This window comes from Leiobunum rupestre, chromosome 5 (assembly GCF_980474605.1).
Source record: "Leiobunum rupestre chromosome 5, qqLeiRupe1.1.hap1, whole genome shotgun sequence".
NCBI classification, from domain to species: Eukaryota; Metazoa; Arthropoda; class Arachnida; order Opiliones; family Sclerosomatidae; genus Leiobunum; species Leiobunum rupestre.
In genome coordinates, this window is record NC_143388.1 from 17,132,000 (window position 1) to 17,155,933 (window position 23,934).

The window sequence follows — 23,934 nt, forward strand, 5'->3', positions numbered from 1 at the left end:
AAAAACTATTATATTTTGGTAACTAAACACATTATCTAAAAATATTAGAATTTGATAAGTTTTCCTATACTCGGATCTGCACGCGGGGGCTACCTAGAGGTTGTTTTCCAAACTAACGAGAAATAAAGAAAAAAAAATGTGTAGATGGCAGCTTGAAGGTTTTCGAAGAGGGATTTTTTTTTAAATAGAGAATGGTACTACTATAGAAGCCTCACGGAGGTTTTTGGTAGTAAAGGCAGTAGAGTAGAAAAACGGACACACTTCTTTCCTCCCCCTGAAAACTATGACCCCTTCTTTGGCGGACCGCGATTAGCTACGCTTGTCCATCAAATCTACTCTCCCCTCCGCTTCGCCTTTCTTCATTTGCGTTTTTTCATATTGGGCTCTCTACCAGAGCAGGGCCGTCTTTAGATGATTGGGGGCCCCAGGGCAAAGTGATAAGCGGGGCCCCTAATAATTCCAGACAATTTCTTAACCTCCAATGCGAAGCTCATCGTTGCCCTAATTTACAAATATTGGTTCAAATAAAAAATATCACGAAAAGACATGTTTTAGATAGTTAAATAATTTTAATAATTTGCCTTACAAAAGTTGAAAATGGGGCCCTCCAGAATCTTGGGGCCCTAGGGCAGTGCCCTATTTGCCCAATGGGAAAGACGGCACTGTACCAGAGCTCTAAAGCGTTGAACGGCGGCCAGAATAGGAAAGCCTGTACCGAAAATGTTGTTGTCTTCCCTCATTTCAACCCCCTTTTAGTAGGGCACTCCGACCTTAATGTGCATTATTCGACGCGCACTACGTCACGAGGCGGAGTCTAGTCAGCTGTAAACATTACAATATATCTTCCGCGTGTTTGTGTTGAGCTTGCTTCACAAGGCGCAAAGGCCTAATTTATGGGCTTACGTAGGTTAGGACAAATTAAATTGCTTATTTAACTTTTAATTATAAATGATGTAAAATTAAATAAAATAAAAGTTCTGCTACTACATGGAGGTTAATCAAATAAAATTTATTATCGGTAGCTTCCCAGCAAACACAAAAGACCCAAGCGATGTCCGAAAAAGATCCAAACCTCCCTTTCTGGCCCCATCGAAATTTGAATTTCTAGGAATATACCTGGAATATCCAAAAAAAAAATCCATAACCCCATAACCTAGGGATATCTCTAAGATATCCATATAACTAATTCCACAATCGGCTTCACGAAAAACGTTCCTAAGATATCCAAAAAACAAACATCACCAGCGCCCCAGAAAAGCTTGCGGCGTATATCGCACGTGATAAGAAATATTCCGAAAAAAATAAACAGTTTGTTTTTATAAATATTTAAAAAAATAATAAGGATTTATTTTAACATCATTCATTATTTTTAAATTAATATCATTGATTTCTTATATTTTTTATTATTCTGAAGCATTTGCATATAGGTGGCACGGCAAACACGTGATACTTCCAGACAGGGGGGTTAGGTTATTAAAAAAAAGGAGAACTCCGGTCACGGCGTGCTTACTGTGCTTCGTATTTCCCTTTATTCGACGCCATTTTTGCCTATCGTGTAAGTGTACGGTTTACGCGTTATCCGGCTCCAAATTTTTATATTTGCGTTGCTTTTCTTTTAAATCGGTGTAGTTTTGTTGGTGGATTTCGACGATTAGCTTTACTAGAATCGAAGGTAACTATTAAATTACATGTCATTTCGTTTAACCATATTTTTATTGATATTAATTAATGGGTTATTATTGTAGATTGAGAGTTAGGCCTTTGGCTCTATAAGCCTTAAATCAATTTATGACTAGCACCGTGGGCCACGTTCCAGCCCTCGAGGTTACTGAGCTGTTTTCCGTAAACGATAACTAATACCACTAACGAAGGCCGTCGGGTTCATAGGCGTAAAATGTAAGTAATAATGGCTTGAATTTACAAATAAGTGGCTGAAGAAGTATTTTAATTTTTATTTTAATGTTAAGTATGTCAACTAGAAATGGCTGATTTAGATATTTATAATTTTAATCAATTTAAGTTAAAGCTTAAGATGTGTTCAGTGTGTTGGTTGACTTAGACAATTATTAGAAATGATTAGATTTCGAATTTTGCGTAGTAATTAATATAAACTGCAGGTACAAACGCATAATATTTACGTGAATTTTATAAAATTAAAAAATTCTATATGTTTAAAAAACTTGATTTGAGCTTAAACTTTATTTAAATTTTTAGTTAGAAACCTAGTTACTTAATAACGAGTTTGTGGTGCTAAACTAAATTAAAATGTTTCAGGCTCATTAAATAGTAAAATATAGTCCATAAATATATTGCTTAGAATTTAAAACAACTTATATATTTGTATTACGTAAATGATAGAATGCCGAAAGGGAGATACAAGCCGTTATCTTCATTGTCTGCACGCCAGCGAGCCAGGCGAATTAGTGCTGTTACAAACGAAACATCAGATCAATTTTTGAAATACAATGATCGAAATAGCCAAGAACAGGGTGAAAAAAATTTCGATTATAAAAGCTCTTCAGAAATAGAGATTGATGGGAAAGTAGATGGGTCACCCTCTGATGAAGAATTTGATGGATTAACTTCTGACAAAGAACTAGATGGTTCAACTTCCGACGAAGTAGATATTCAACTGTTAAACTCTGAGTCTGAAAACAATAATGAAATTGAAGGAGAAACTGTTATTACTAATGGTATACCTGATGACGAAAATAATTTTGAATCTCTACAAGACATAGCTGGTGCTGATAATGTAAAAGTTAGCCTAGCGAGATGGGTGACTGCCTTTGGAATCAGTAAAAATTCGGTTAATGGTCTTCTGAAAATCCTCAAAAATCATCAATGTTTTAAAGATCTTCCCTTGGACTCGCGAACGTTACTACAAACACCTAGATCTTCAACAGTCGAAGAAATACCTCCTGGCCGCTACTATCATTTTGGACTAGAAGCAGGTATTCGGCACATGGTTAGTCATCAACAGGAACAAGCTGCTACAGTACCCGTCTTCAAAATATTGATAAACATCGATGGCTTGCCTTTAGGAACAAGTACTACCAGCAACTTTTGGCCCATATTGGGAGCCATTTCATCTATGGAAAATTCCAAGCCGTTCGTTATCGGATTATATCACGGTTTAAACAAACCAAAGTGCTCTGATTTGTATTTGTCGTTATTTGTATCAGAGACCAACGTTCTGATAGATAGTGGACTTATAATAGACGGTGTGCAAAAAACAATTGAAATATTTGGGTTCATTTGCGATACCCCGGCAAGGGCATTTATTCGTAAAGTGAAAGGCCATAATGGGTACTTTGGTTGCGACAAATGCACCCAGGCAGGGATAAGACGTAGAAAACGGCACTGCTTCCCTTTAGTTGAATTTGAATTAAGAACCGACAATAATTTTAGAAATAAATTTCAAGAAGGACACCACCATGGATCTAGTATTTTGGAAGAACTAACTAACATTGACATGGTAAATGATTTTCCTCTAGACTATATGCATCTTGTTTGCTTGGGGGTTGTCAAGAAAACTCTTAAATTGTGGATGGGAGCCGAGGGTAAAAATGCACTATATAAATTTCGGCCAGATCAGATAACGGAGGTGTCTAATCGTTTGGAAGCGTTAGCACCTGTAACATGCTCAGAATTTGTTAGAAAGCCGCGATCGCTAAAAGATGTTGATAGATTTAAGGCGACGGAGTTCCGTCAATTTTTATTTTATTCAGGCATTGTTGTTTTAAAAAATATTCTTCCTAAAGCTCATTATGAGTTGTTTAGAGCATTGCATGTGGCAATGCGAATTTTAGCCACACCTCACGAAACGCTTGAAAAGATAGAATTCGCTGAAAAACTACTGAAATATTATGTTCAAATGTATGGGGTCCTTTATGGGAAACATCTTATATCGTATAATGTGCATGGCTTACTCCATTTACCTAAAGATTGTTTAAAGTATGGAAATTTAGATGTGTTCAGTGCTTTTCAATTTGAAAATTACCTTTTCACGTTAAAAAATAAAATTGCTAATGCAGGTCATCCTCTGAAACAAGCCATTAATCGCATTACAGAAGAAAGACAAATTGAGAGTGGGTTAAAGGCTAGAAATGAAACGACATTTAGCAAGATACATGAAGATGGACCACTTTTACATGGTTGTACTGACCCTCAATACAAAAAAGTAATTCTATCGAAATTTCAAGTCTCCATTTCTAAACGTGACAACTGCTGTATAGTTGATGACTCTTCAATTGTGGCAATTGAAAACATAGCTTCTTGCGAAGATGACCAGTCAAAATTATTCATAATTGGAAGAAAGTTCATAACAGTTAAAGACTATTTTATTTCACCTTGCCCATCGTCAGAAGTTGGTGTATTCTGTGTTTCAAATTTATCTACGTTAATGAAGTGGCCTCTTTGTCAAATAGTATCAAAAGCAATGAAATATCCAATAGAAAACACAAATACGTTCATCGTAATGCGACTTCTGCATAACCCTACTGAATAAAAGGTAGATCGTACTTACAATTTATCTAATTTTTTGAAACCCGTATGCTCAATGCTTTTAATTATTCATATTTAACAAGCTATAATAATCCATGAATGAATTTATTTCGGTGTTTAAATTTTTGCTAGCTATTTAGTTTTTAACTATTCTTTTACATTCATATTTATTTATTTATTTATTTTATTTATAATCAGTATTGTTTTTATAGTTTAAATGTTTGAAAAGTTCAAAATCGTGGAGTTCGCACACGGTGGGGTGGCCGTGATACCATATTCTTGGGTTTTCAATGGAGACAAAAAACCAAGTTGTTACTGGCCAGGGGACAAAGTGGCTTCCCGTTATGCGAAGAAGCAAGCTACGCCAATAACTGAAGAGTGGGAAACTTATGAAATATCAATCATTTTGAGCTGTGGTAATTAGTGAAATACAATATGATCCTAGAATATCAGGACCAATAGTAACTATAATATCAGGACAAATGTGCATTGAATTTATACTTTGTATATTTTTGCAATTTTTCGGTTCTACGAAATTAAGAAAAATACTATTGGTTCAAATATTTTAAAACCACTGTAAAGTTTGGTATTTAACAAACTTTTCAATATATCATTTCAGAAACGTTTGACGAAGCTTGGAAAAAAATGGTAAAGTATGTAAAGGACACCGATATTTCCAATAGCGAACGCGAGACTGGACCCGGAAAAAGAAAAAGAAAATCAAAAAAGAGTGCTGATCTGCCAAATAAGATACTGACCTCATCCTCATCTGAGGATGAAATAGAACAAGACTCTACTGATAACATCCCGGAGCTTCCAGTGTTGAAATCCATCCTACCTCATTCATCAACCTCCAAAGGTGCAATAAGGTTTAATATATTAGAAGGAAGTAAAGAGGCAACTTTATATTTACACAGTAAAAATTCTTTTAATTAATAAAATAAAATTAAAAGGTCAGACCTGATGATGCCTCTGTAAGAGGCGAAACTAGTCGTTGTTGACCTTTTAATTTTATTTTATTAATTAAAATAATTTTTACTGTGTAATTATAAAGTTGCCTCTTTACTTCCTTCTAATATTACCATATACACAGGTGTTTTAACTCTAAATTAAGGTTTAATACAATTAATCAACCAAATGTTAAAAACTCCTTTTTTAGTTGGAAACTCAACGAATGGCCTCAAAAAAAATGTCAAAAAAAGACCTGTGGAATTGGCAGAATTTGGTAAACTGGTTTAAATTTGCTTGAATTATGTCCCGAAGAGCTTCACTTCATTTTCTATTTTTAGATTCGATCGACGATCAATCACGTAAAAAAACTACAACTACAACTATTAACACGCACGCATCTCTTGTAGATATGGTTAACCTCCCGAACTACGATGACTTGAGTGTCAGTGAAGGTAATTCAAAATGGAAATTTTTTATACTTATTACCGGTTATAATTATAATTACAAGGTCAAATATAATGGTTTGGTTTTTTTATTTCGATTCTGTAGAGTCGACTGATTTTGTTGTAGGACCTATTCGTAAATCAACCCCTGCGAATCAAATAGACAAAATTAGGAAAGTGCCAAACGCAACCTCCGTATGTTCTGAAGCAGATCAAATTTCGCAGTCGCAATCAGGAAATAAATTTGGACAAAGCTTCACCCCAAGTACTCCAAAGAATTGCTCTGACATTGGCCGATCAAAATCTGCATCTAGTCGTATGGTTTCTGTTAGCGAATGTAAGTCATTCAGAAGGTTACAATATTTAAATCTAATATATAATTTCTAATTTCAATGCCCATTTTTATATAGCATGGCTACGGAGTATCTCTCGGAATTTAGAAATTATGAAAACTAACCAAAGGGAAATACTTGAAACCTTAGAAGCAGTTGTAAAAAATACTAAAAGTGCCAGTAAATCTGCCGCATCCGGGGAAGACGTTGAGCAGCTGAGAGAAATATTTGGATTCCCTTTAGAACAAGAAACAGAACTGGATTTTCTAGAAGAATCTTTGAAATCCGTGGAAAATGTCAACAAATTGGTAAGTTGATCTCGTTGTAATTATAAAATATTAAAATAACTTTTGTTAAATTTTTAGAGGTGCTATTTAAAACAATTTGGTGGCGTGACGTTGTACGACGCAGTTAAACGGATATTAAATCACGTCTTCACTGATCTGTTTGCGAAGGAATACAGCTGGGAGGGAAGAAAGGGGAAAAGAACGTTAAACAACCTAAAATTAATGAAAATAGTTATAGGTGAGATAATTAATTCCTACTCTTGTAATTTATTCCTACTTTGTTTTTATGTTTTAAAAACGAATTTTTTATCCTTTAAATCAGACACTGTTCGAAGCTCCAAAACCTTCCAAGAGGCTACAATTACTGATATTGAAAAACAAATTAAATCCTGGTTTAACCACTCCTCCGACAGAGTGAAATCTAAGGAATCCATCACATCGAAGAAAATCTAATTAAGCTCTATTTGAAGATTAATTACTAATTATAGCCTTTTCTTTTAACATATAAAATTACAAATTAGTGTACATAATTCATTAGTAACTGAATGTAAACATTAATTTTTAAAAATGTTAAACGTTATTTTTAGCAAATGTACCTAAATCATGAATTTTAAAATTAAATTGTTTAACAATTTAATAAGCGTGTGTACATTTTTTGCATATTTATGAAAAGCTTAGGATATCTCTATAATGTCCAATTTAATATTCGTTGGACGTTCTATGGATTTTTGTGGATATACTATGTACATACCTGGGGAAAATATAAAGTTTTTATTACTTAATTTAATGTTCTCAGAATATACCTGGGAGAAAACGGGATATCCCAAAATTAAATCCAATATCCCTAGAATATTCCTAGCACCAAAATAAGAACTAATGAAATTCCCTCCAAAGTCCGTGGGATATCGGTTAACCGTCTCAACTTTCCTCTACCGGATGTCTTGGGGATAAGGATACTGATGACATTTGGTTACCCGATGGACATCCCCAAATCGACATTTCTTGTTTTTTGGATATCATATGGATAACATAAATCTCCCAACCTGAGGTCCCTGGAATGTCATAGGAACCTTTTGTGTTTGCTGGGTTTATTTAATTTTACATATATATATATATATATATATATATATATATATATATATATATAATAACCATTATAATTAAAAGTTAAATCAGCAATTTAATTTGCCCTAACCTACGTAAGCCTTACACATGGAAAAATATCCGTTAAAATTTTAAAAACAGTACGCAGTAGATGACCAAACAAATAAGTTGTACTAAAGAGCATTGAATACGGACATTCAGACCAATAACATAAGGTAGGATGCGCGTGAGGGTTGCGCAAACGAAACTTGATGCCGGGTAAAAGTATGGGGGGAATGAACAAAAAGGGGAATTTCTAAAGCTTTTTGCGACAGGTTTTTTAACATGACGCCGCCGTTCCTTCTCTACTTCTTCTCTACTTCTTCCATGGCGCTACTCTCTCAAAACGTCCTTATTTCACCCGGTTTCCCATTTTTGAAAGTATTAGAGTATACGCTACTTTCATAAACTAATCTGATAACTATTAAAGTTGTTGTCAGATCGTTTTGATAATTATACTGTAGCCGCGTTCACACTAGAGTCTTTAACCCTATAAAAGTTGAATAAATTGTTTAATTCGACGTATAATTTGGAATGTTAATTCTAGTATTAATAAATATTTCTGAGAAGTTCACAGGCTCCCAGACAATAGTTCTTAGTGAGAACTATTGTCTGGGGGCATTTTGTTACGTTTGGAATTTTTTAGGTACTTAATATCTAAAATTGTAACATCTTGTGGTCCCTGTCGTAAAAAGTAAGAGAGGTTTCAATTAAGAAGGCCCTCGAGAAGACCACGGTATTTTATAGAAAGGTTGATAGCCAGCCCCATGAGAAAAAAGGGGCCGTGGAGTAGCGGATGACGCTTTGCTCAGGGTCGTAGCCAGCAAAAATTGCACAAGGGGGTTAAAATTTGGCGCCCCCTAAAAAAAGCAAAAAATGTTTGAAACCGATATTTTGGTGCTCCTAATGGTTACTCAGGCCAGTGACGCCCGGAGCGGATACCCCACTCGTACCTGTCTAGATACGGCCATGCTTGTGACGTCTTACCCACCAATATGGCGGCCATGGCAAAGCTACGGAGTGCTAGCTCCCTATATATGCAAGTAAAACGCGTTACGACCTTAAATTCTAAAATAACCACCGTCAGAATCGAAATGAATGTACTCGATTTAACTTTTTCGTCAGGTGGGGTTAACTGATTATTTAGCGCACCCCAGGCCCTGCAGTGGGGGGTGACGTTTTTCTCCCTCAAAATGGCATCATGTGCCTTGTCGCTATTGTACAAAAAAATTCAAACATATTTTAAAGTTTTATTACGATGGATTTTACACTCTCTTTTCATTATTTTGCGCTCATATTTACCCGAATTTTGCGTCCCTCAGAAGAATTTAGGTACTCCCGGTCCCCCCGTGCGCACGCTTATTCTTAGCCACGTAATGATTTATATGGTCAATCGACCACTGTCCATTGATAAAAAGCGGCCCCCGCCCTCGTTTTGTTTCCCGAAATAAAGTGGCTGTAACGTTTATCTCGCTCTGAATGGTTTTTTCATTTATTCAAGCCATTTTTTTCAAATTATTATATTGCCAATTACTTTTTGCTGTATAAAGGGAAATGCAAATTTATTCGAAATAGAAAAAGTAAATTTAATTTAAGCTTAAGTTACCGATTTACCGATTTAATCAAATTATTACTGAAACATCTGGAAATATAAAGTAATTTCATGTTTTAAACTGCCAGGTTAGTTTGGTCAAGAATGTATTTATTTATACTCAGGGAGAATGAATATGTCGAGATTATTTTTAGCGTCTCTCCAATTCCACCCGTTGGGCCCCCCGGTATGCTCCTCCGCTTTAATAAAATCAAATAATACTGCAATCTCATTGGTTCTTAAAAATTACGTTTTTCGACGCGATTAACGCTGCAGCGAGTACGCAAAAAATAAGACTGCCTCCTTTCCCCCCCCCCCCCCCTTAGCGTGACGGGGTCTCGTGGTTCAAAACGTCAAGATGATCCGTCCCAAAGACTATATAAGCTATCGCTATATATAAGAATTTATATAGTCTTTGATCCGTCCGAAGGTCTCACGAAACCTCTTTTCTCACGGGCTTCAGTGGCGTAATCAAGAGGAGGGTTCAGTTTTCAATACTTCCGAATATTTATATCAAGAATGTATTTATTTATACCTAGGGAGAATGTCTAGTATTTCGAGACGTTCTTTAGCGTTTCTTTCCGTTTACCCGTTGCCTCCCCACCCCCCTAGCCCCCCCCCCCCCCCCGGTACTTTCTTCCGCTTAAAATAAATCATCCGGGTATTTCATTGGCTCCCGACGCAATGAAATTAAACGTTGGTGAAATTATGTCTTGTCCCCCCACGTGAAACGGGAAAAAAGGCGTTGATTGTCACCACATAATCATTGTTTCATCATTGATCTTAATTATTATTATTGTTCATACTATATAAATACACTAACTGGCAAGCCCCAGCTAGTTGAATTGATCGTATACTGTATAATTCGTAAAATCATTTACTGATATATTAAAGAGTAAAGATTTTGTATCTCTACGACGATAACTATCCTACGGATGGCAAGAATGCAGACTGTTGCACCCCCGGCCTCATAATAAACGTGATTAGATACTGCACCTTAAAATAATGAGTGAGATATGGATTAAATAGTTTCCTGACAACGGTTTGTAGGGTCAAATTGGCAGGATTGAATAAATAAGCGTTTTTTTTTGTTTAGATTTCATCATTGATATATTAAAGATTTTGTATATCCACATATTTTATCATCTATGATACGACGATAATTATCGTAAGGCTGACGGCTCTGATCGCGGCAAAGTTACTTCACAGTATCGCGCAGTGCTGACAACGATCTGTGGGATCGAAATGGCACAATTTAATAAATGAATTTTATTCTGGCTGAGAAATAGGGAGATAACAGTCCCGGTGGACAGTCCTAGCATTAGCCATGGCGGCCATCTTGGTGGAATTTTTTTTTCAATAGGGAAAAGCATGGATGACGTCACAACATGTCGCACTGTTAGCTCCCTATAATCACTGGTATGTTAAAAATTAACTGTGTACCACTCTGAGAAACACTGTCAAAATATTTTCTCCATAATAGGGAGCTAACAGTGTAACGTAGGCCATGGGGTAGTTTGCCCATGCGTAGGCCAACGTCACCTATGCTAAAATCTATTCGCTAGCGAAACGGGTATAGGTGGCGCTGCCGTCGCTACCCCTGCAGCTTGGTTTTCCAGCGTATAGTGGTGATCAAAATCAAAACAAATCCAAGAAATATGGCGGTTCACATTAACGCTAGAGGTGGGAGAAGTTGTGCGGTCCCTTTTTGCAATAATACTGCGCTTAAAAAACGTAAAACTGAAGAAAATAGAGAAGAACCAAAGCCAGGATTATCATTTCATAAATTTCCAAGTTGTAAGAAACTTTTAAATGTATGGTTAACAAAGATAAAGTCGGGGAAAAGGCCTAGTAAGTGGGCTCAGATTTGTAGCGCCCATTTTACAGATGATGACTTCTTGGAAAGAAATGGTGAGATGCAAATAATATTAATTATTTTAAAATAAATTAATCGAAAAACTCATCAATAGATGGTAGATCTGTAAGAAGACGTTTGAAATGTAACGCCATTCCCTCCCAAAAATGGCCATGTAAGCCAATTAAAGAATCAACCGAAGTTACAATAAAAGAACGAGCTCAACGACGTAAAGCGTTCTAAAGGTATTCTTATTTTATGGTAAACTTTTGTGAAATAATAAATAGAATAATAACATAAATTTAATTTGAAATCAAGCAGTTCTATGTTCAACATCACCAATAACAGATTCCATTGCTCCAAAAGTTGTTGAAAGCGCAAGTGAACCAGCTCCGGATGATAATGTTTTGTCATTATCAAACTTAGCTATGCTATCTGAAGTAACAAGTGAAGCTCAAGGAAAGGACCAATCTCACAAACCATCTAGAGTAACGAATGCGTCTATTGGTGTTCAAGTTTATTTGGACCATGGAAAGTATTTTGCTGGGTCAAGAGTTGGAATTTCAAGCAATGGAATGAAAACTGTTGATTTTGTGTCTCTTTCTGGCATTGGGAAAGAACTATTTGAAAGCCTTTGAAGTGAGGTTTTAGGGCTTGAAAACCAGAGCGAGCTCTCTAATTTTCTAATGCCTGTAAAAGATAGGGTGTTGTTAACCGTAATGAAGCTTAAGTCAAATTTGACATTTGACGCTTTGGCTTCATTATTTGTCATTTCAGTTTCAACATATTTCAAAAGAACCCTTTGTGCCCTTGCTGAAGTTTTGAAGAAATTTATCTTTTGGCTGGATATGGAAAATATCAGAAGTAACTGTCCTAAATGTTTTAAAGAGTTTAATAATACTCGCATTGTGTTGGACTGCTCAGAAGTACCTATGATGAAGCCTAACACATTTCACGACAGAGTGGCAACCTACAACCATTATAAAGGAACTCACACAATAAAAATTATCATTGGAATTTCACCTTCTGGCATGATCACGCTCGTTAGCGACCCCTGGGGTGGAAAAGTAAGCGACAAGGAAGTCACCCTTGAGAGTGGGGTCATAAATCTTTGTGAACAATTTATTGATGGAATTATGGTTGACAAAGGTATGCATAAAAGTGTAATATGTTAAAAAAATATTTTAAAACTCATTCAACTTAAATTTAGGCTTCCTTATTGAAGATGAATGTGCGGCCAATGGCATAGCTCTACACATCCCTCCATTTTTGAGAGAAAAAAACAGTTTAGTAAGGAAGAAAGTGTAAAAAATCAAAAAATTGCATCCGCTCGTGTTCACGTGGAGATAACCATTCAAAGAATCAAATTATTTAAAATTTTAAATGATAAATTTGACCTTGATTTAGTTCCCTACTGTGAAGAAATTCTGAAGGTCATATGTGGATTAGTAAATTTACTAAAACCAATTCTAGCAGATGATAAATTTGATGACTAAGTTTAAATCTTATTTAATGACGATGATGATTATTTTATTAATTTTTATCAAATAAGTTTAAAAATCTTTTATTATAAATAAGACTTCAAGTAAAAATTCATTTATAACATTAATTGATCAAATTCATTTTACTTTTTTTATATAATACTAATTGGCACAGTACAAAATAGGAACTTTTTTGTTTTAAAAATCACTTACTCTTGACTAGTAATGGTAAATATAATTTGAAATAAAAATTGCACAATTTGACTATGTTTTGTTTCAAATAATCTTAAGTCTCTTAGAATATCAATTAAAAGATAGCCCTTGGGAGAATACAAGAAAAATTAGCATGTTTATGTTTAACACAAGGCCACGCTGAATTTGTGCATAGTAGCCTCTACAATCGTTAGTTGGTAAATAAATTCCGTCTTTTCCCATTTTCAAGAAGTTTAATTTGTTTTGAGCGACAGCATCTTCAATTGATATTTTCTTTGCTACATAAGGACTCTTAATCTCGAGTAATTTTATCTCTCCATTTTCCATGTATAATCCATCTGGGCTAAAAGCTATAAATGGATTATTTAAGTTAATTAAGAGGCCATATTCCAATACTTGTACTTTTTTAAGCCACGAAAATTTGGCCCGAGCAACTTTCTCCAGTTTGTTCCCATTTTGATCCTTTTGGGCTTTCTCTAAACATCCGTTCTCCTTCTTCTAAGGCTCTTGGCTTTTCCCCAATGTATTTACAAATTTCAACCATGGTGAGATTCACTATTATGGAATAAATAAAGGTTAAAATAGGATAATATAATAGAATACCAATTCAATGTTAGCATACCTTTTTGAGATGTCATCTTTTATTTGAACAATATTGCTCCAAGGCCTACTCTAACAATGTTTTAAGTAAATCCAAAAGGACTTCAAATCTTAATGACAGTATATAATTAGAACCAAACATTATGTCTTTAAACTTGACATTCAATCCTACTTACCAAGAAAACACTAATTCGCTGTTTAAACGTATATAATACCATCTCATCAGTAGCACACTACTATTTTCTGAATGCTGATCACCACTATACAGTTACGCGCAATGTGGATAGGGGGTGTAACCCTTCAGGTTCATTTTCCCCCGTATACTTATTTTTTTTTACTTTTTCTGTGTTTTATTTACTTTTGTTATTACGTTTTCCCCGCACTCTTGACCCTCTAAATTTACAGTTTTTGTTAAGTATTCGTAAAGCCCCATACATCAAATTTCTTAGAATTCCGAGCTCTATTTAATGAAACTAATCCCCGTGTTAAATATAAATTTAATTTAATGATAAACTAAAAACTTAAATAACTTTTGAACCATACATACAAATTAATTAGTGTTTATAAGCCTTATAGAACTCGATCAAACCCCACGATAAAATATAAAATTAAGATAATTAATTAAACCATTCTCTCAATATAAATTATAAACTAAATCCCTGCCTTCGGCAACGCTAAAATTAATCCCTCGCTAATTAAAGTGTTTTTATTTCGGTCACAAGACCATGGTGCAATACATTAAGCAAACTTTCCCAGCCCAGATTTCCCTAAAACTTTCCGAACTAAACCAGTAAAGCTCCCTCAGCTTACAGCGATCCCATGAAGTCATTTTAAGTCCACAAGCTTCATATTAACTATCAGGTAGCAAGATCCCAAGAAAAGCGGACGTTTTCCAAGGTTGCCGCCATAGGGTCAAGAGGGCGCCCGGACGTTTCCGCTTGGAGACAGAAAATCGGGAACCTCGAGACTCTCTGGCATTTCCCCCCCGCAATCCCAAGCGAACTTTCGTAAATCGGACAACGTCACCACCGCATGACTAGACACGAGTCTTAAATACACCAATGACCTAGGTAAAATGGGAGGTCACCAGTTGCTTTTTGTTTCAACCCCGCCCCCCCATAATCCGAACAAAACCAAGAGACAGGGCCCCAAAGAGAGAAGTTGAGAGAGCTTGAGAGAATGGTACAGAACGGATAGAACTCTGCTTTGGCAGACCTGGACAGAACTTGACAGAACTCTGCTTCTCGGGCAAGAGAAGAACCATGTCGAAATAAATATAAAATAATGTGCGATGAAGTCGCGCTTAAATATTAATTAACCCTCAATGCAAACCACATGATCGGAACAACGCTCCATGATTGCCTAGATGACCCACAGCCAGGACATTCCGATCGGAAGAACATAAGCCAAGCAGTAATGGGTCTGAGAAGCGTAATGCCCTCGACACCCTCGAATCACCTGTTGATCACCCAATATCTAGCCATTCCGAGAGAAGACAGCCAGATGACCGAGACCGATTCCCTAGCCTAGCCGGACATTTCAGACCGAAACCCGAAGTACCTACGCCCCCGTCAGCTTGTGAAGTAAAAGAATATAGGAAGAAACCCGCAATCCGGCTGCCAAACCGTAGACGAGTAAATAAAGAGAATTAAAGAAAAGTGTGAATAAAGAAACGCGTAAACAAGCAATCCCCAAAGACGTCCCGTTCTGTGAAGTGCGTGTGTCGGGCATCTTACGTAAACCGAGGAAAGAGAAAACCCGTAAACGGAGAGACGACAACGTAGCGGAGGACACCGAAACCAAGTGATGAGTAGAATTTCCATCATAACCCCCCCCCCCCCCTTGTAGAGTACCCAGGGTCGAAATACGAAGTAGCCAGTGAAAAGTAGAGAAAAAGTTTTAGAAAAGAAAGCTTAATCCCTCGCTATTGTCCGAGAAAAGGATTTAAGACAGGTCCCCTCGAGGTTGAGAGTTCATTCTGCTTCTTGTATTTATACAGTTCGGATTACTTTTTCCGTTCGGGTTGTGCCCTCGCCGTTGTTATTATTTTGAGTTAATTATTGTCATTGTTTAATTGTAGAATCTTTAATTGTAGTATTTAATTGTAGTGTTTATTATTATTTAGTGTAAGTGTATATTTGTTTCTGCCCCCTCCATCCTTTGAAACCAAGATGCCTGAGAGTAGGGATACCGGAACTGATCCCATAGAAAATAGTAAGAGATAGTTTCATTAACAAATTTAAGGTCAAAGAGTGTATTTTTAGTGTTTAAATTCCCCTCTTATATTGGAAAAAGCTAAAAGAACCATAGTAGAGATGGCCTAACCATCACTAGAAGCGAAGTAAGATTATCCCCTCAGTTCCCCCCGCAATTTTGTTCATTGTTTTTGTATTTTAGTGTTATTTATAAATTTGAGTGTTAAATAAAGATTTTGTGATTGATTAACGACAAAGGGTTTCCATTCTGAATTCGAATCTCCCCCTCTTTTTTTATTTTTTTTCCTTTCCCTGTATGTAACCCCCCTCTCTCAGATTTAATTCACTCCACGATAAGGCCACGACTCGCATTTTGTCGCCATCTTCCCCCCGCCTTGGTGAATTAAAATCTATGAGCAAGGGTTAGGAATATTTCCGTCCATAAAATCTATGACGAATTCCTTAAAAACCTTACAGGGGCGCTGCCGGAGTTTTCGTTAGCGAATAGATAAAGATTTTCCACCCAACATGGCGATCGCGGGGCCAAATCAGTACCAAATTTCGAAAAGGGCATTTATTTACGATACCTAAAATGATTTATTTCTTCAAAAAATATAAGAGCACAATGTCATTCTAGAGTGACCAAACGTCCCTTGGACTTTCAGCGGGAGGGTAACAGCATGGAAGATGTAGAGAAGGAACGGCGGCCTCATGTTAAAAAACCTGTCGCAAAAAGCTTTAGAAATTCCCCTTTTTGTTCATTCCCCCCATACTTTTACCTGGCATCGAGTTTCGTTTGCGCAACCCTCACGCGCATCCTACCTTATGTTATTGGTCTGAATGTCCGTATTCAATGCTCTTTAGTAAGTTACAATTTATTTGTTTGGTCTACTACTGCGTACTGTTTTTAAAATTTTAACAGGATATTTTTCATGTGTAAAGCTTAGGTAGCTTAGGGCAAATTAAATTGCTGATTTAACTTTTAATTATAATGGTTTTTATATATATTCATAGTTTGCATTTATCATATTTCATTTTAGGTTTAGGGAATGTTAAAAAGGAAACGTTTTTCATATAAGGTTCTTTGTAAAACCTACTGATATTTTTCAAACCCGTGTAACAACATTTTGTGTAGTTTACCATTGTAGATAATTATTCATAAGCTAAACTTAAAACTATTTAAAAAATGTAAATAAATTACGCCTCTGCGCCTTGTGAAGCTCAACACAAACACGGAAAACACTCTTTATCACGGTCTTTTCGCCCCCCCTTTTGGCCGCCCGCTAGTCGGCCACTATCTGGAACAACAGGTGGAGAATGGGGGTTAAGGGGGGTAAACTCCACATGAACGCGCCCAGCAAAATTCCCCAAAAAAGACGGTAATGTTTACAGCTGACTAGACTCCGCCTCGTGACGTGTTGCGCGTCGAATAATGCGCATTAAAGACGAATGCTCTAACCAAAAGGGGGTTGAAATGAGGGAAGACAACAACATTTTCGGTACAGGCTTGGACCGATAAATATTGTTTTTTTTTACGATTTTTTTTTAATTAAATAACTAAAAGGGTCATTTAAAATTTGAGACGGCTAAATTGGAGAACGGGTATCGTAAATTTGATATAAAAAAATCAAATCTACTATATCAAGTCTCCAATGTCCAAGGCGACGAATCGAAAATGACGAAAAACGTTCGTCCAATGAAGACTACGAACGAAGGAAAATCACTCCCTTATAATATAGTTACATTCTTGTTTGTATATAGTAACAGTCACCAAAAATTCCGGACCAAATAATTTAATATAGCGGTGACAATTTAATTCATATCCAAATTTTGATTTGTTGCTTATACCGGTCCCAAAATAGAGAAAAATATAGTTGAACCAAAAACGTCATATACCTGTATAAAACCTCTTACTACCCACAAAATGTAAAGAATGCGGTGCCAACACGTTTTCGAAGAATTACTGTCGTCTATTGACGGTGAAAATTGAAAGGAGTGGAGATCTCCCATGGAGCCAATACCCCCCCCCCCTCTACCACGCTACCCTCCGCCACGTGCCAAACAATAAAGTTCGTCCGATTCAGTCTGGCAACGGGTCACCTTGAAGCGATATTCTAAGTAACGTTCGATACGTCGTACAATCTTCTTCCTTACACCTTTTCACGCCTTACCAGGTGAGTAGCAACAAGACCTCACCCCATAGAATTTTTTTAGGGGGAAAACGGTTCCCACAACCATTCTATTTCGTTATATAAAATGCTACTAAACGTTTAAAAATATTGCAATAATAAAACGAAATAATTATTTTATTATTAAGTTAATATATTTTATAAATACGAATCTCACGAAGAATTCATGAATTCTGTAATTTTTTTCTACATTTTGCTAGCTTCAATATAATTATTTTGTAGATGGCGCTGTAAGATTGGAAGTACCTTCGAAAAGTGCAACGGTCAGCGCCATCTGCTGATTTATTTTGCTACTAATAGTTCAAAATGCTTCCCCTTAAAGGCTATTGCCTGCTAGTACAAATTGTTTTTTCCCCCGACCTCCAAACTCAGTGAAAAATAGGTCTTTTTCAACCGAACCAAAATTATTTTTACACTTTCGACTATGCCCTACAACTTTTCTATTGAAACATTTTGTGTGACACCTACCGGTGAAAAAATAAATTTTCCAAAACGGCACAAAATTGTTCGTTTTTTCTGAAATTTAGTAACCAAAGCCTTCCATACCTAACAAATAAACCCTGAAAATTTCAGAACCCTAGCATAAATACATTTTGAGAACAATGGCCTGATCGAGCAAATTGAGAAACCCTGTATAATTGAGGTTAAATATTAGTACTCAGATCCTTCAAACATCGTTACACGTAGCCATATGAATTTTAATAGCTACATGAAATCACGCGTCAAAATATTTGGAAAAATTGTTGAATCAGTTCATTTCCGAAAATGCAAAGCGCGGTACAGTTTTTGCATTGCGCAATTAATACTATGTAATAATAAATTTGAATAATACTAAATTTTTGTAGTTTATACCTCTATAAATTTCTCTTAATTAGTATTATATAGGCCTACCTTTTTATGTAGGATAACCCAATAAATCCGCCCCCCTCCCTTCTTCTGACTACCCACCCGAGATTAACACGATCCGCCGGCCCTGGGGCGAAGCCCCCATTGATTTTTCCCAATGGGGGCTTCGGCCCCGCCGCCCCCATGGGATCGGCGCCACTATTGTGTCCCTGTAAAGAGGCGTGGGGGAAGTCATTTCCGAAGCCCAAAAATTTTACCCCTCAAATAAGACGTCGTGCGGTTGGACCCAAGTGCCAGACTTTCTCCCCCTATTTAATTTTGATAATACTCGTACATTCATACTCCTAGGTGTGGGGTGCTGTGTGTGTGTTTTTTTTTTTCAAAAATAAGAAAGACTTTATTGGTGTATATGGCAGCGGAGGCCTTCACACCATGTGCATCATACAGAATTAGACTACAAATTGAAAGTATATACAAACAGCGATAAGAAGATAAATACACAAACCAAAAACAAAACTATTGTACCCGGCAAAGTTAACGAATGCCAACGGCGCGGAGCAGATTACACACGTCCGAAATAATCGGTAGTACACCTCGAGAAAAGGCCAAACGGAGACCCGATACAGAGTGGAGAAAGTCACCTGCCGTAAGCGACGCCAAAAACGAATGGCGGGGACCGCTAGCCGCCCGACATTCAAAAAGAATGTGGTGAAGCGTCTCTATCGCCGCGCACTGACCGGAGCGACACACCGAAGACGTTCTTAAGCGAAAACGGAAAAGCACCGCAGCAGTTGGAAGCCGGTCACAGTTAACACGTGCTACTAACGAGTCTTGCCAACGTGGCAACCGAAGACCCGCAATACAGTCCCGTGACGGATCAGACTTGTACCACCCGACGCCCCGAGCCGAAACAAAGTGGTTCCATGAAACCTGCCAAGAGTCCGTAACCAGAACCGAAACCCGTGTTTTAAGGTAGCTTTTGGTGCGAGGCAAAAAAACCATAGGCCGCGCAGGATGGTCGATAGCCGCTACTGTGGCACATTTGTCCGCCATCTCGTTCCCCGGGATACCGGCATGAGCCGGACACCACAATAGTTTAACACGCCCGGGGTAACCGTGACAGAGGCTCCGGAAAAGTAGTACTTGAGGGTCAGGGCTGTCCCCCAAAATCATAGCCAAGGCCGATTGGGAGTCGGAGCATACGACAATGTTTCCGAGACCTTCACTGCGAGCGAAAGCCACCGCTTGGTTAATGGCAAAGAGCTCCACCGTGTTAATCGGGTGGCCCGGATCCACAACGAACGGACGAGTGACATCGCGATCAGGAATGCAGAAGCTGGCGCCGGCACAGTTGGATACGTCCTGGAGGGAGCCGTCGGTATATATGACCACGGAATCGCCGGCCATGGCATGGAGTTCGTAAAAGAAGAGCTGGCGCAACTCGACATCCGAGAACTCTGACTTTGAGGAGCGCAGCCAGCGACAGTTGACGTCCGCCTGGACAGGGGTCCAAGAAGGAAGGGAAATAAGGCTGGGAGAAGGAACCAAATCATGAAGCCAGTCAAGATTAAGAGTGACAAGTTGACGCCAGTATTTGAGGATCGTTGGAGTATTATGTATCGTCCAGAAGTGTTCAAAGTGACTGAGAGTGGCCACCGAGCCAGTTATGTAGCGCCTGTAGTAGTCGGGAGCATCGGCGGCTGCGGCCAGGTTGACAAAATGCATACCCAGCAGATCTCTACGGTGGGAAAGCGACATGATCGCCGCTTCAGCTTCCATTAACTGAATACTCGTCGACTTGGGAACACCCAAGATGACACGAAGCGCAGCATTTTGGAGACGGTCCAAGCGCCGTAAGTGGGTGGCAGCCGCGGAGTTATAGACGATGCTAGAATAATCGATCCGGGAGCGAATAAACTGCAAATACAACACCTTGAGGGCGCGGCGAGAGGCTCCCCAACGTGTACCAGAAACCGCGCGCAACAAATTTAGCCGTTGCATGGACGATCGATATAAGGCATCAATGTGGGCGCGCCAGGTCAGTTTATGATCGAGGGTAACACCGAGGTAGACAAATTGTTCGACCCTCGCCAAAGGAGAGGTCCCGAGTGAAAAGTAGATGTCATCGTAAAAGGCCGCGCTTCGTTTGCGGGAAAAGACCATGTATTTGCACTTAGACGGTTGAAAAGTGAGGCCCCATTCGCTACAGTACTCCACCATATTGTCAAGTGCAATCTGTAAGTGCTCCTGCAGAATGACGGCATGAAGACCAGTGACCCAGAGCGCCAGATCATCGGCATGCTCACCGTGTAAAACGCCCACTGGGCAAGAGTCCGTGATGGCCCCGAGGATTACGTTGAAAAGCGTTGGGCTAAGTGAACTCCCCTGCGGCGTGCCTCGCTTGACCTCGAAAGTATCCGATACCGTCTCCCCAATTCGTATCGCCGCCGTCCGTGCACGTAGAAAATCTGCCAGCCAATGAAAAAGGGAGCCAGACAAACCCGTCGCCCGAAGTGAATGCTTCCAAAAGCGTCTTTCAGATCCAAAAAGATAGCCACACAAGAGTGTCCCCTGGCAAGGGCCAATTGAGTATCCTGCACGAGGCGAACTAAGTTATCCGTTGGCCGCCTGCCCTTACGAAAGCCGGATTGGGAATCCGGGATGATAGCGTTGTCGTCCAAGAACCAAGTCAAACGACCTAGCCCCAGTTTATCGAAGACCTTGCCAAGTGTCGGAAGTAAGGAAATTTCCCGGTAGGAAGACGCCTTTTGGGGATCTTTGCCTGGCTTGCAGATCGGGTGCAAGATAGCGTATTTCCAAGCCTTTGGGTAGGAGCCCGCTTCCCACAAGGAGTTAAATAGCTTCAGGAGGGATTCACGGAAGAGCGAGGGTGTGTTCGTCAACATCAGATTGGAAATATCGTCGGCGCCTGGAGCTGTGTTCTTTAGGGACGACAAGACCGTAGCAAGTTCCGCAAACGAAAAGGGTACGTTATACTGGGCCCCCTGAGGGGGGTCAACGATCGAAGGCTCGGCAAAAAACGGCGGGTTGGTGGAAGATGACCAGAGGCCTGGGCGGAGGTGGCCAAAATTATCGCAACATCAACCGCATTGTTGTAGGTGTGTCCACCATCAACCAACGTAATGGCTCGAGGCGAGGTGGATCCTTTCGTGAACCATTTTACTTGGTTCCAGACTTGCGTCAGGGACGAGTGACCATTCAACCTTGCCAGCTTTTCCGCTTAAGCGATTTCACGTGGCGCCGAAACTCGGCCGAAGCCTTACGGAATTTGATGTATACTGCTGTGTCTTTGCTACGAATAGCCCTCCTCCTCAGAGCCGTCACTAGGTTAGCCCGCGTAGCGCATGAAGCATCCCACCACTGTGGAGAACGAGGCTGTGAGGCGGGGCCAACCGCCCTCTTCGGAATATGCGCCTTGGCCGCGCTCTGGAGAAGAGACGTAGTGGAGGCCACCGTTGCTTCAAATGCCGGTTCGGCCACACCAGCCTCCAACATACGACGGAAGCCGTTCCAATTTGCTAGCGGGTAGTGCCAGCGTGTCCCACTCTTGGTGCGGGTGGCAAGCAGAGCATCGGACTCCAGTAGTATGGGGAGATGATCGCTTGAGCCTCCCTGGAGCGTCCGCCAAGACAGAGTGGGCACCAAGTCAGAAGTGACGAACGCCAGATCCAGCGCACTATCGGCAGAGGAACAGGCATGACGAGTAATATCGCCCGTATTAAGCAGGACCATCCTATCTTCATCTTCTAGCCAGTCTACAAGGAGGGTACCCTGCGCGTTTATCTCCTGACAGCCCCAAAGCGTATGATGCGCATTGAAGTCACCCAAAAGAATACATGAGCGGCCAGCAACCCGTAAAAGGCGATCCAGAAAAGACCGATCCACCGAGCGCTTGGAATCGTAGACATTGGCCAACTCGCGGGCCTCCGGAAACGGAAAGTGCTCAGTGCGCTGTAAGGTGACCACCGTTTTCTCCAAACGTTACTTCGGGCAGCGACCATCCTTGCAGTTGTGCGCACTCTTGCAGTTAACGCATTTTGGTGGATTCGTACACGGGGTCGTTTTGTCATAAACATGGTCCTGGCCACATTGAGCACAGATTTCGAATTGCACCGAGGCTTTACACTCCCGGGCAAAATGGCCGAAACGGCGACACCTGTAACATTGGCTAGGGCCCGCCTCATAATCGAACAGCCGGTAAGAGGCGCTGTAAAACATAACTCGGTGGGGGGCCTGTCCAGGAAATCCCAAAACAAACGCCGAGCTACGGCCCCCCAAGCGACGGATACTGGAGATCGCCACACCAGTGTCACGTAAAACCTCCAAAATGTCATCCCGTGTAATATCTTGCGGTACTCCGATAATCTTCTTGAACACCGTTAATGTAGCGGAGTTACCCGTCACCACCGTGTAGGTGACGTCACCGAGAGCGGGAGTCTGCAGGATATTTTGTCGTTGCTCCTCCGTGGCAGCGGAGACCATTAATTCACCGCTTTTCAGTGCTTTCGCTTCCACCCCCCTCCCGAAAGTGGACTCTACCAAACGATGCAACGCCTTCGTCCCAAGTTCGTGGAATTTTTTTGATCCCACAGCGGGGCGCAATTTGAACGGGAAGTCCTTCGTCCGAAGTGGGGGGATAGTCGCTCCCTCCTGCCGTTCGTGTGTGCGCGCCTTTTTTCTGCCTCTCTCTACCGTCGTAAAGTCCAATTCTGGGAAATCCTCCTCGCCCAAGCTCATCAACATGGCCGACCCCTCGTCCACACGCGGCCCGGCCACTTCGAAGGACTTGGCGGTAGCCAACTTAAACAAAAACGGCAATGCAAAAGGGAAGGAAAGGGGAGGGAGACAGAAAACAAAAGGGACAAGGAACAAAAAAAAAACTGGGGCTAAATAAACAAAAGAACCGAAAAACAAAACTTACAAAACGGAGAGCGAAAAACTGCGACCAACTCGCAACGAAGCAGCGCCGCCGAGGGGGGTGCTGTGTTTGTTGCTCCCATATGGTTGCTCCTAGGTGGCATTCTCGTTAGTCGACAGATTCTTTAGACGTGGCCGCGCTTTAGAAGAAGCTTTTTACATTTGACGCTTTTTAGCGAGTTCTCACGGGGATAAAAATTCTCACGAAGAACAGCTACTCTTCTCAAGAAAAGAATTCCCTCTTAGAATTTTGACGCGTCCATGGGCAGTGGACCAACAGTGGGACCTTGGATTAACAATAGTAGTGCCTACCTGGATATATCATTCTAGCATTCCGCGTGCATTTCCTAAGTGTTTGTTACGGGTT

General features: G+C 39.7%; 4 protein-coding genes across 7 annotated transcripts; 3 read left to right on the forward strand and 1 right to left on the reverse strand.

The window, feature by feature from the left end:
* The first annotated feature begins 1,435 nt into the window (after nucleotides 1–1,435).
* On the forward strand, nucleotides 1,436–4,228 carry LOC149943663 (uncharacterized). The gene is made up of 4 exons (XM_090175538.1): nucleotides 1,436–1,672; nucleotides 1,746–1,896; nucleotides 2,359–3,475; nucleotides 4,035–4,228. Exons 3-4 carry the CDS (start codon nucleotides 2,360–2,362, stop codon nucleotides 4,044–4,046), a joined length of 1,128 nt encoding a protein of 375 aa, XP_090031664.1. The 5' UTR covers nucleotides 1,436–1,672; nucleotides 1,746–1,896; nucleotide 2,359; the 3' UTR covers nucleotides 4,047–4,228.
* Nucleotides 4,229–4,366: 138 nt separating this feature from the next.
* On the forward strand, nucleotides 4,367–7,108 carry LOC149943664 (uncharacterized). 2 transcript variants are annotated; one of them, XM_090175536.1, is made up of 9 exons: nucleotides 4,367–4,510; nucleotides 4,716–4,919; nucleotides 5,123–5,362; nucleotides 5,663–5,728; nucleotides 5,793–5,906; nucleotides 6,004–6,234; nucleotides 6,308–6,537; nucleotides 6,595–6,754; nucleotides 6,839–7,108. In XM_090175536.1, the coding sequence occupies exons 2-9, from the start codon at nucleotides 4,721–4,723 to the stop codon at nucleotides 6,967–6,969; spliced, it is 1,371 nt and encodes a 456-aa protein (XP_090031662.1). In that variant the 5' UTR covers nucleotides 4,367–4,510; nucleotides 4,716–4,720; the 3' UTR covers nucleotides 6,970–7,108. The 2 variants fall into 2 exon arrangements, with proteins under 2 accessions (XP_090031662.1, XP_090031663.1); XM_090175537.1 differs by having other exon boundaries at nucleotides 6,004–6,213.
* A 3,703-nt stretch (nucleotides 7,109–10,811) lies between these two features.
* On the forward strand, nucleotides 10,812–12,786 carry LOC149943665 (uncharacterized). Of its 3 annotated transcripts, XM_090175190.1 has the most exons (5): nucleotides 10,812–11,161; nucleotides 11,221–11,350; nucleotides 11,424–11,744; nucleotides 11,883–12,254; nucleotides 12,316–12,784. In XM_090175190.1, the coding sequence occupies exons 4-5, from the start codon at nucleotides 11,954–11,956 to the stop codon at nucleotides 12,411–12,413; spliced, it is 399 nt and encodes a 132-aa protein (XP_090031316.1). In that variant the 5' UTR covers nucleotides 10,812–11,161; nucleotides 11,221–11,350; nucleotides 11,424–11,744; nucleotides 11,883–11,953; the 3' UTR covers nucleotides 12,414–12,784. The 3 variants fall into 3 exon arrangements, with proteins under 3 accessions (XP_090031316.1, XP_090031314.1, XP_090031315.1); XM_090175188.1 differs by having other exon boundaries at nucleotides 11,424–12,254; nucleotides 12,316–12,786; XM_090175189.1 differs by having other exon boundaries at nucleotides 11,427–12,254; nucleotides 12,316–12,786.
* Nucleotides 12,787–19,163: 6,377 nt separating this feature from the next.
* On the reverse strand, nucleotides 19,164–20,849 carry LOC149943666 (uncharacterized). The gene has a single exon (XM_090176138.1). The coding sequence runs from the start codon at nucleotides 20,847–20,849 to the stop codon at nucleotides 19,164–19,166; it is 1,686 nt and encodes a 561-aa protein (XP_090032264.1).
* Nucleotides 20,850–23,934: the final 3,085 nt, after the last annotated feature.

Coding starts and splice junctions, on each gene's coding strand:
- LOC149943663 (XM_090175538.1), top strand. CDS start 2,360: ATGCCGAAAGGGAGATACAAGCCGTTATCTTCATTGTCTGCACGCCAG.
- LOC149943664 (XM_090175536.1), top strand. CDS start 4,721: ATGTTTGAAAAGTTCAAAATCGTGGAGTTCGCACACGGTGGGGTGGCC. Junction 4,920..5,122: donor ATCAATCATTTTGAGCTGTG/GTAATTAGTGAA, acceptor ATATCATTTCAG/AAACGTTTGACGAAGCTTGG. Junction 5,729..5,792: donor TGTGGAATTGGCAGAATTTG/GTAAACTGGTTT, acceptor TTCTATTTTTAG/ATTCGATCGACGATCAATCA.
- LOC149943665 (XM_090175188.1), top strand. CDS start 11,792: ATGCCTGTAAAAGATAGGGTGTTGTTAACCGTAATGAAGCTTAAGTCA. Junction 12,255..12,315: donor TGGAATTATGGTTGACAAAG/GTATGCATAAAA, acceptor ACTTAAATTTAG/GCTTCCTTATTGAAGATGAA.
- LOC149943666 (XM_090176138.1), bottom strand. CDS start 20,849: ATGGTGGAGTACTGTAGCGAATGGGGCCTCACTTTTCAACCGTCTAAG.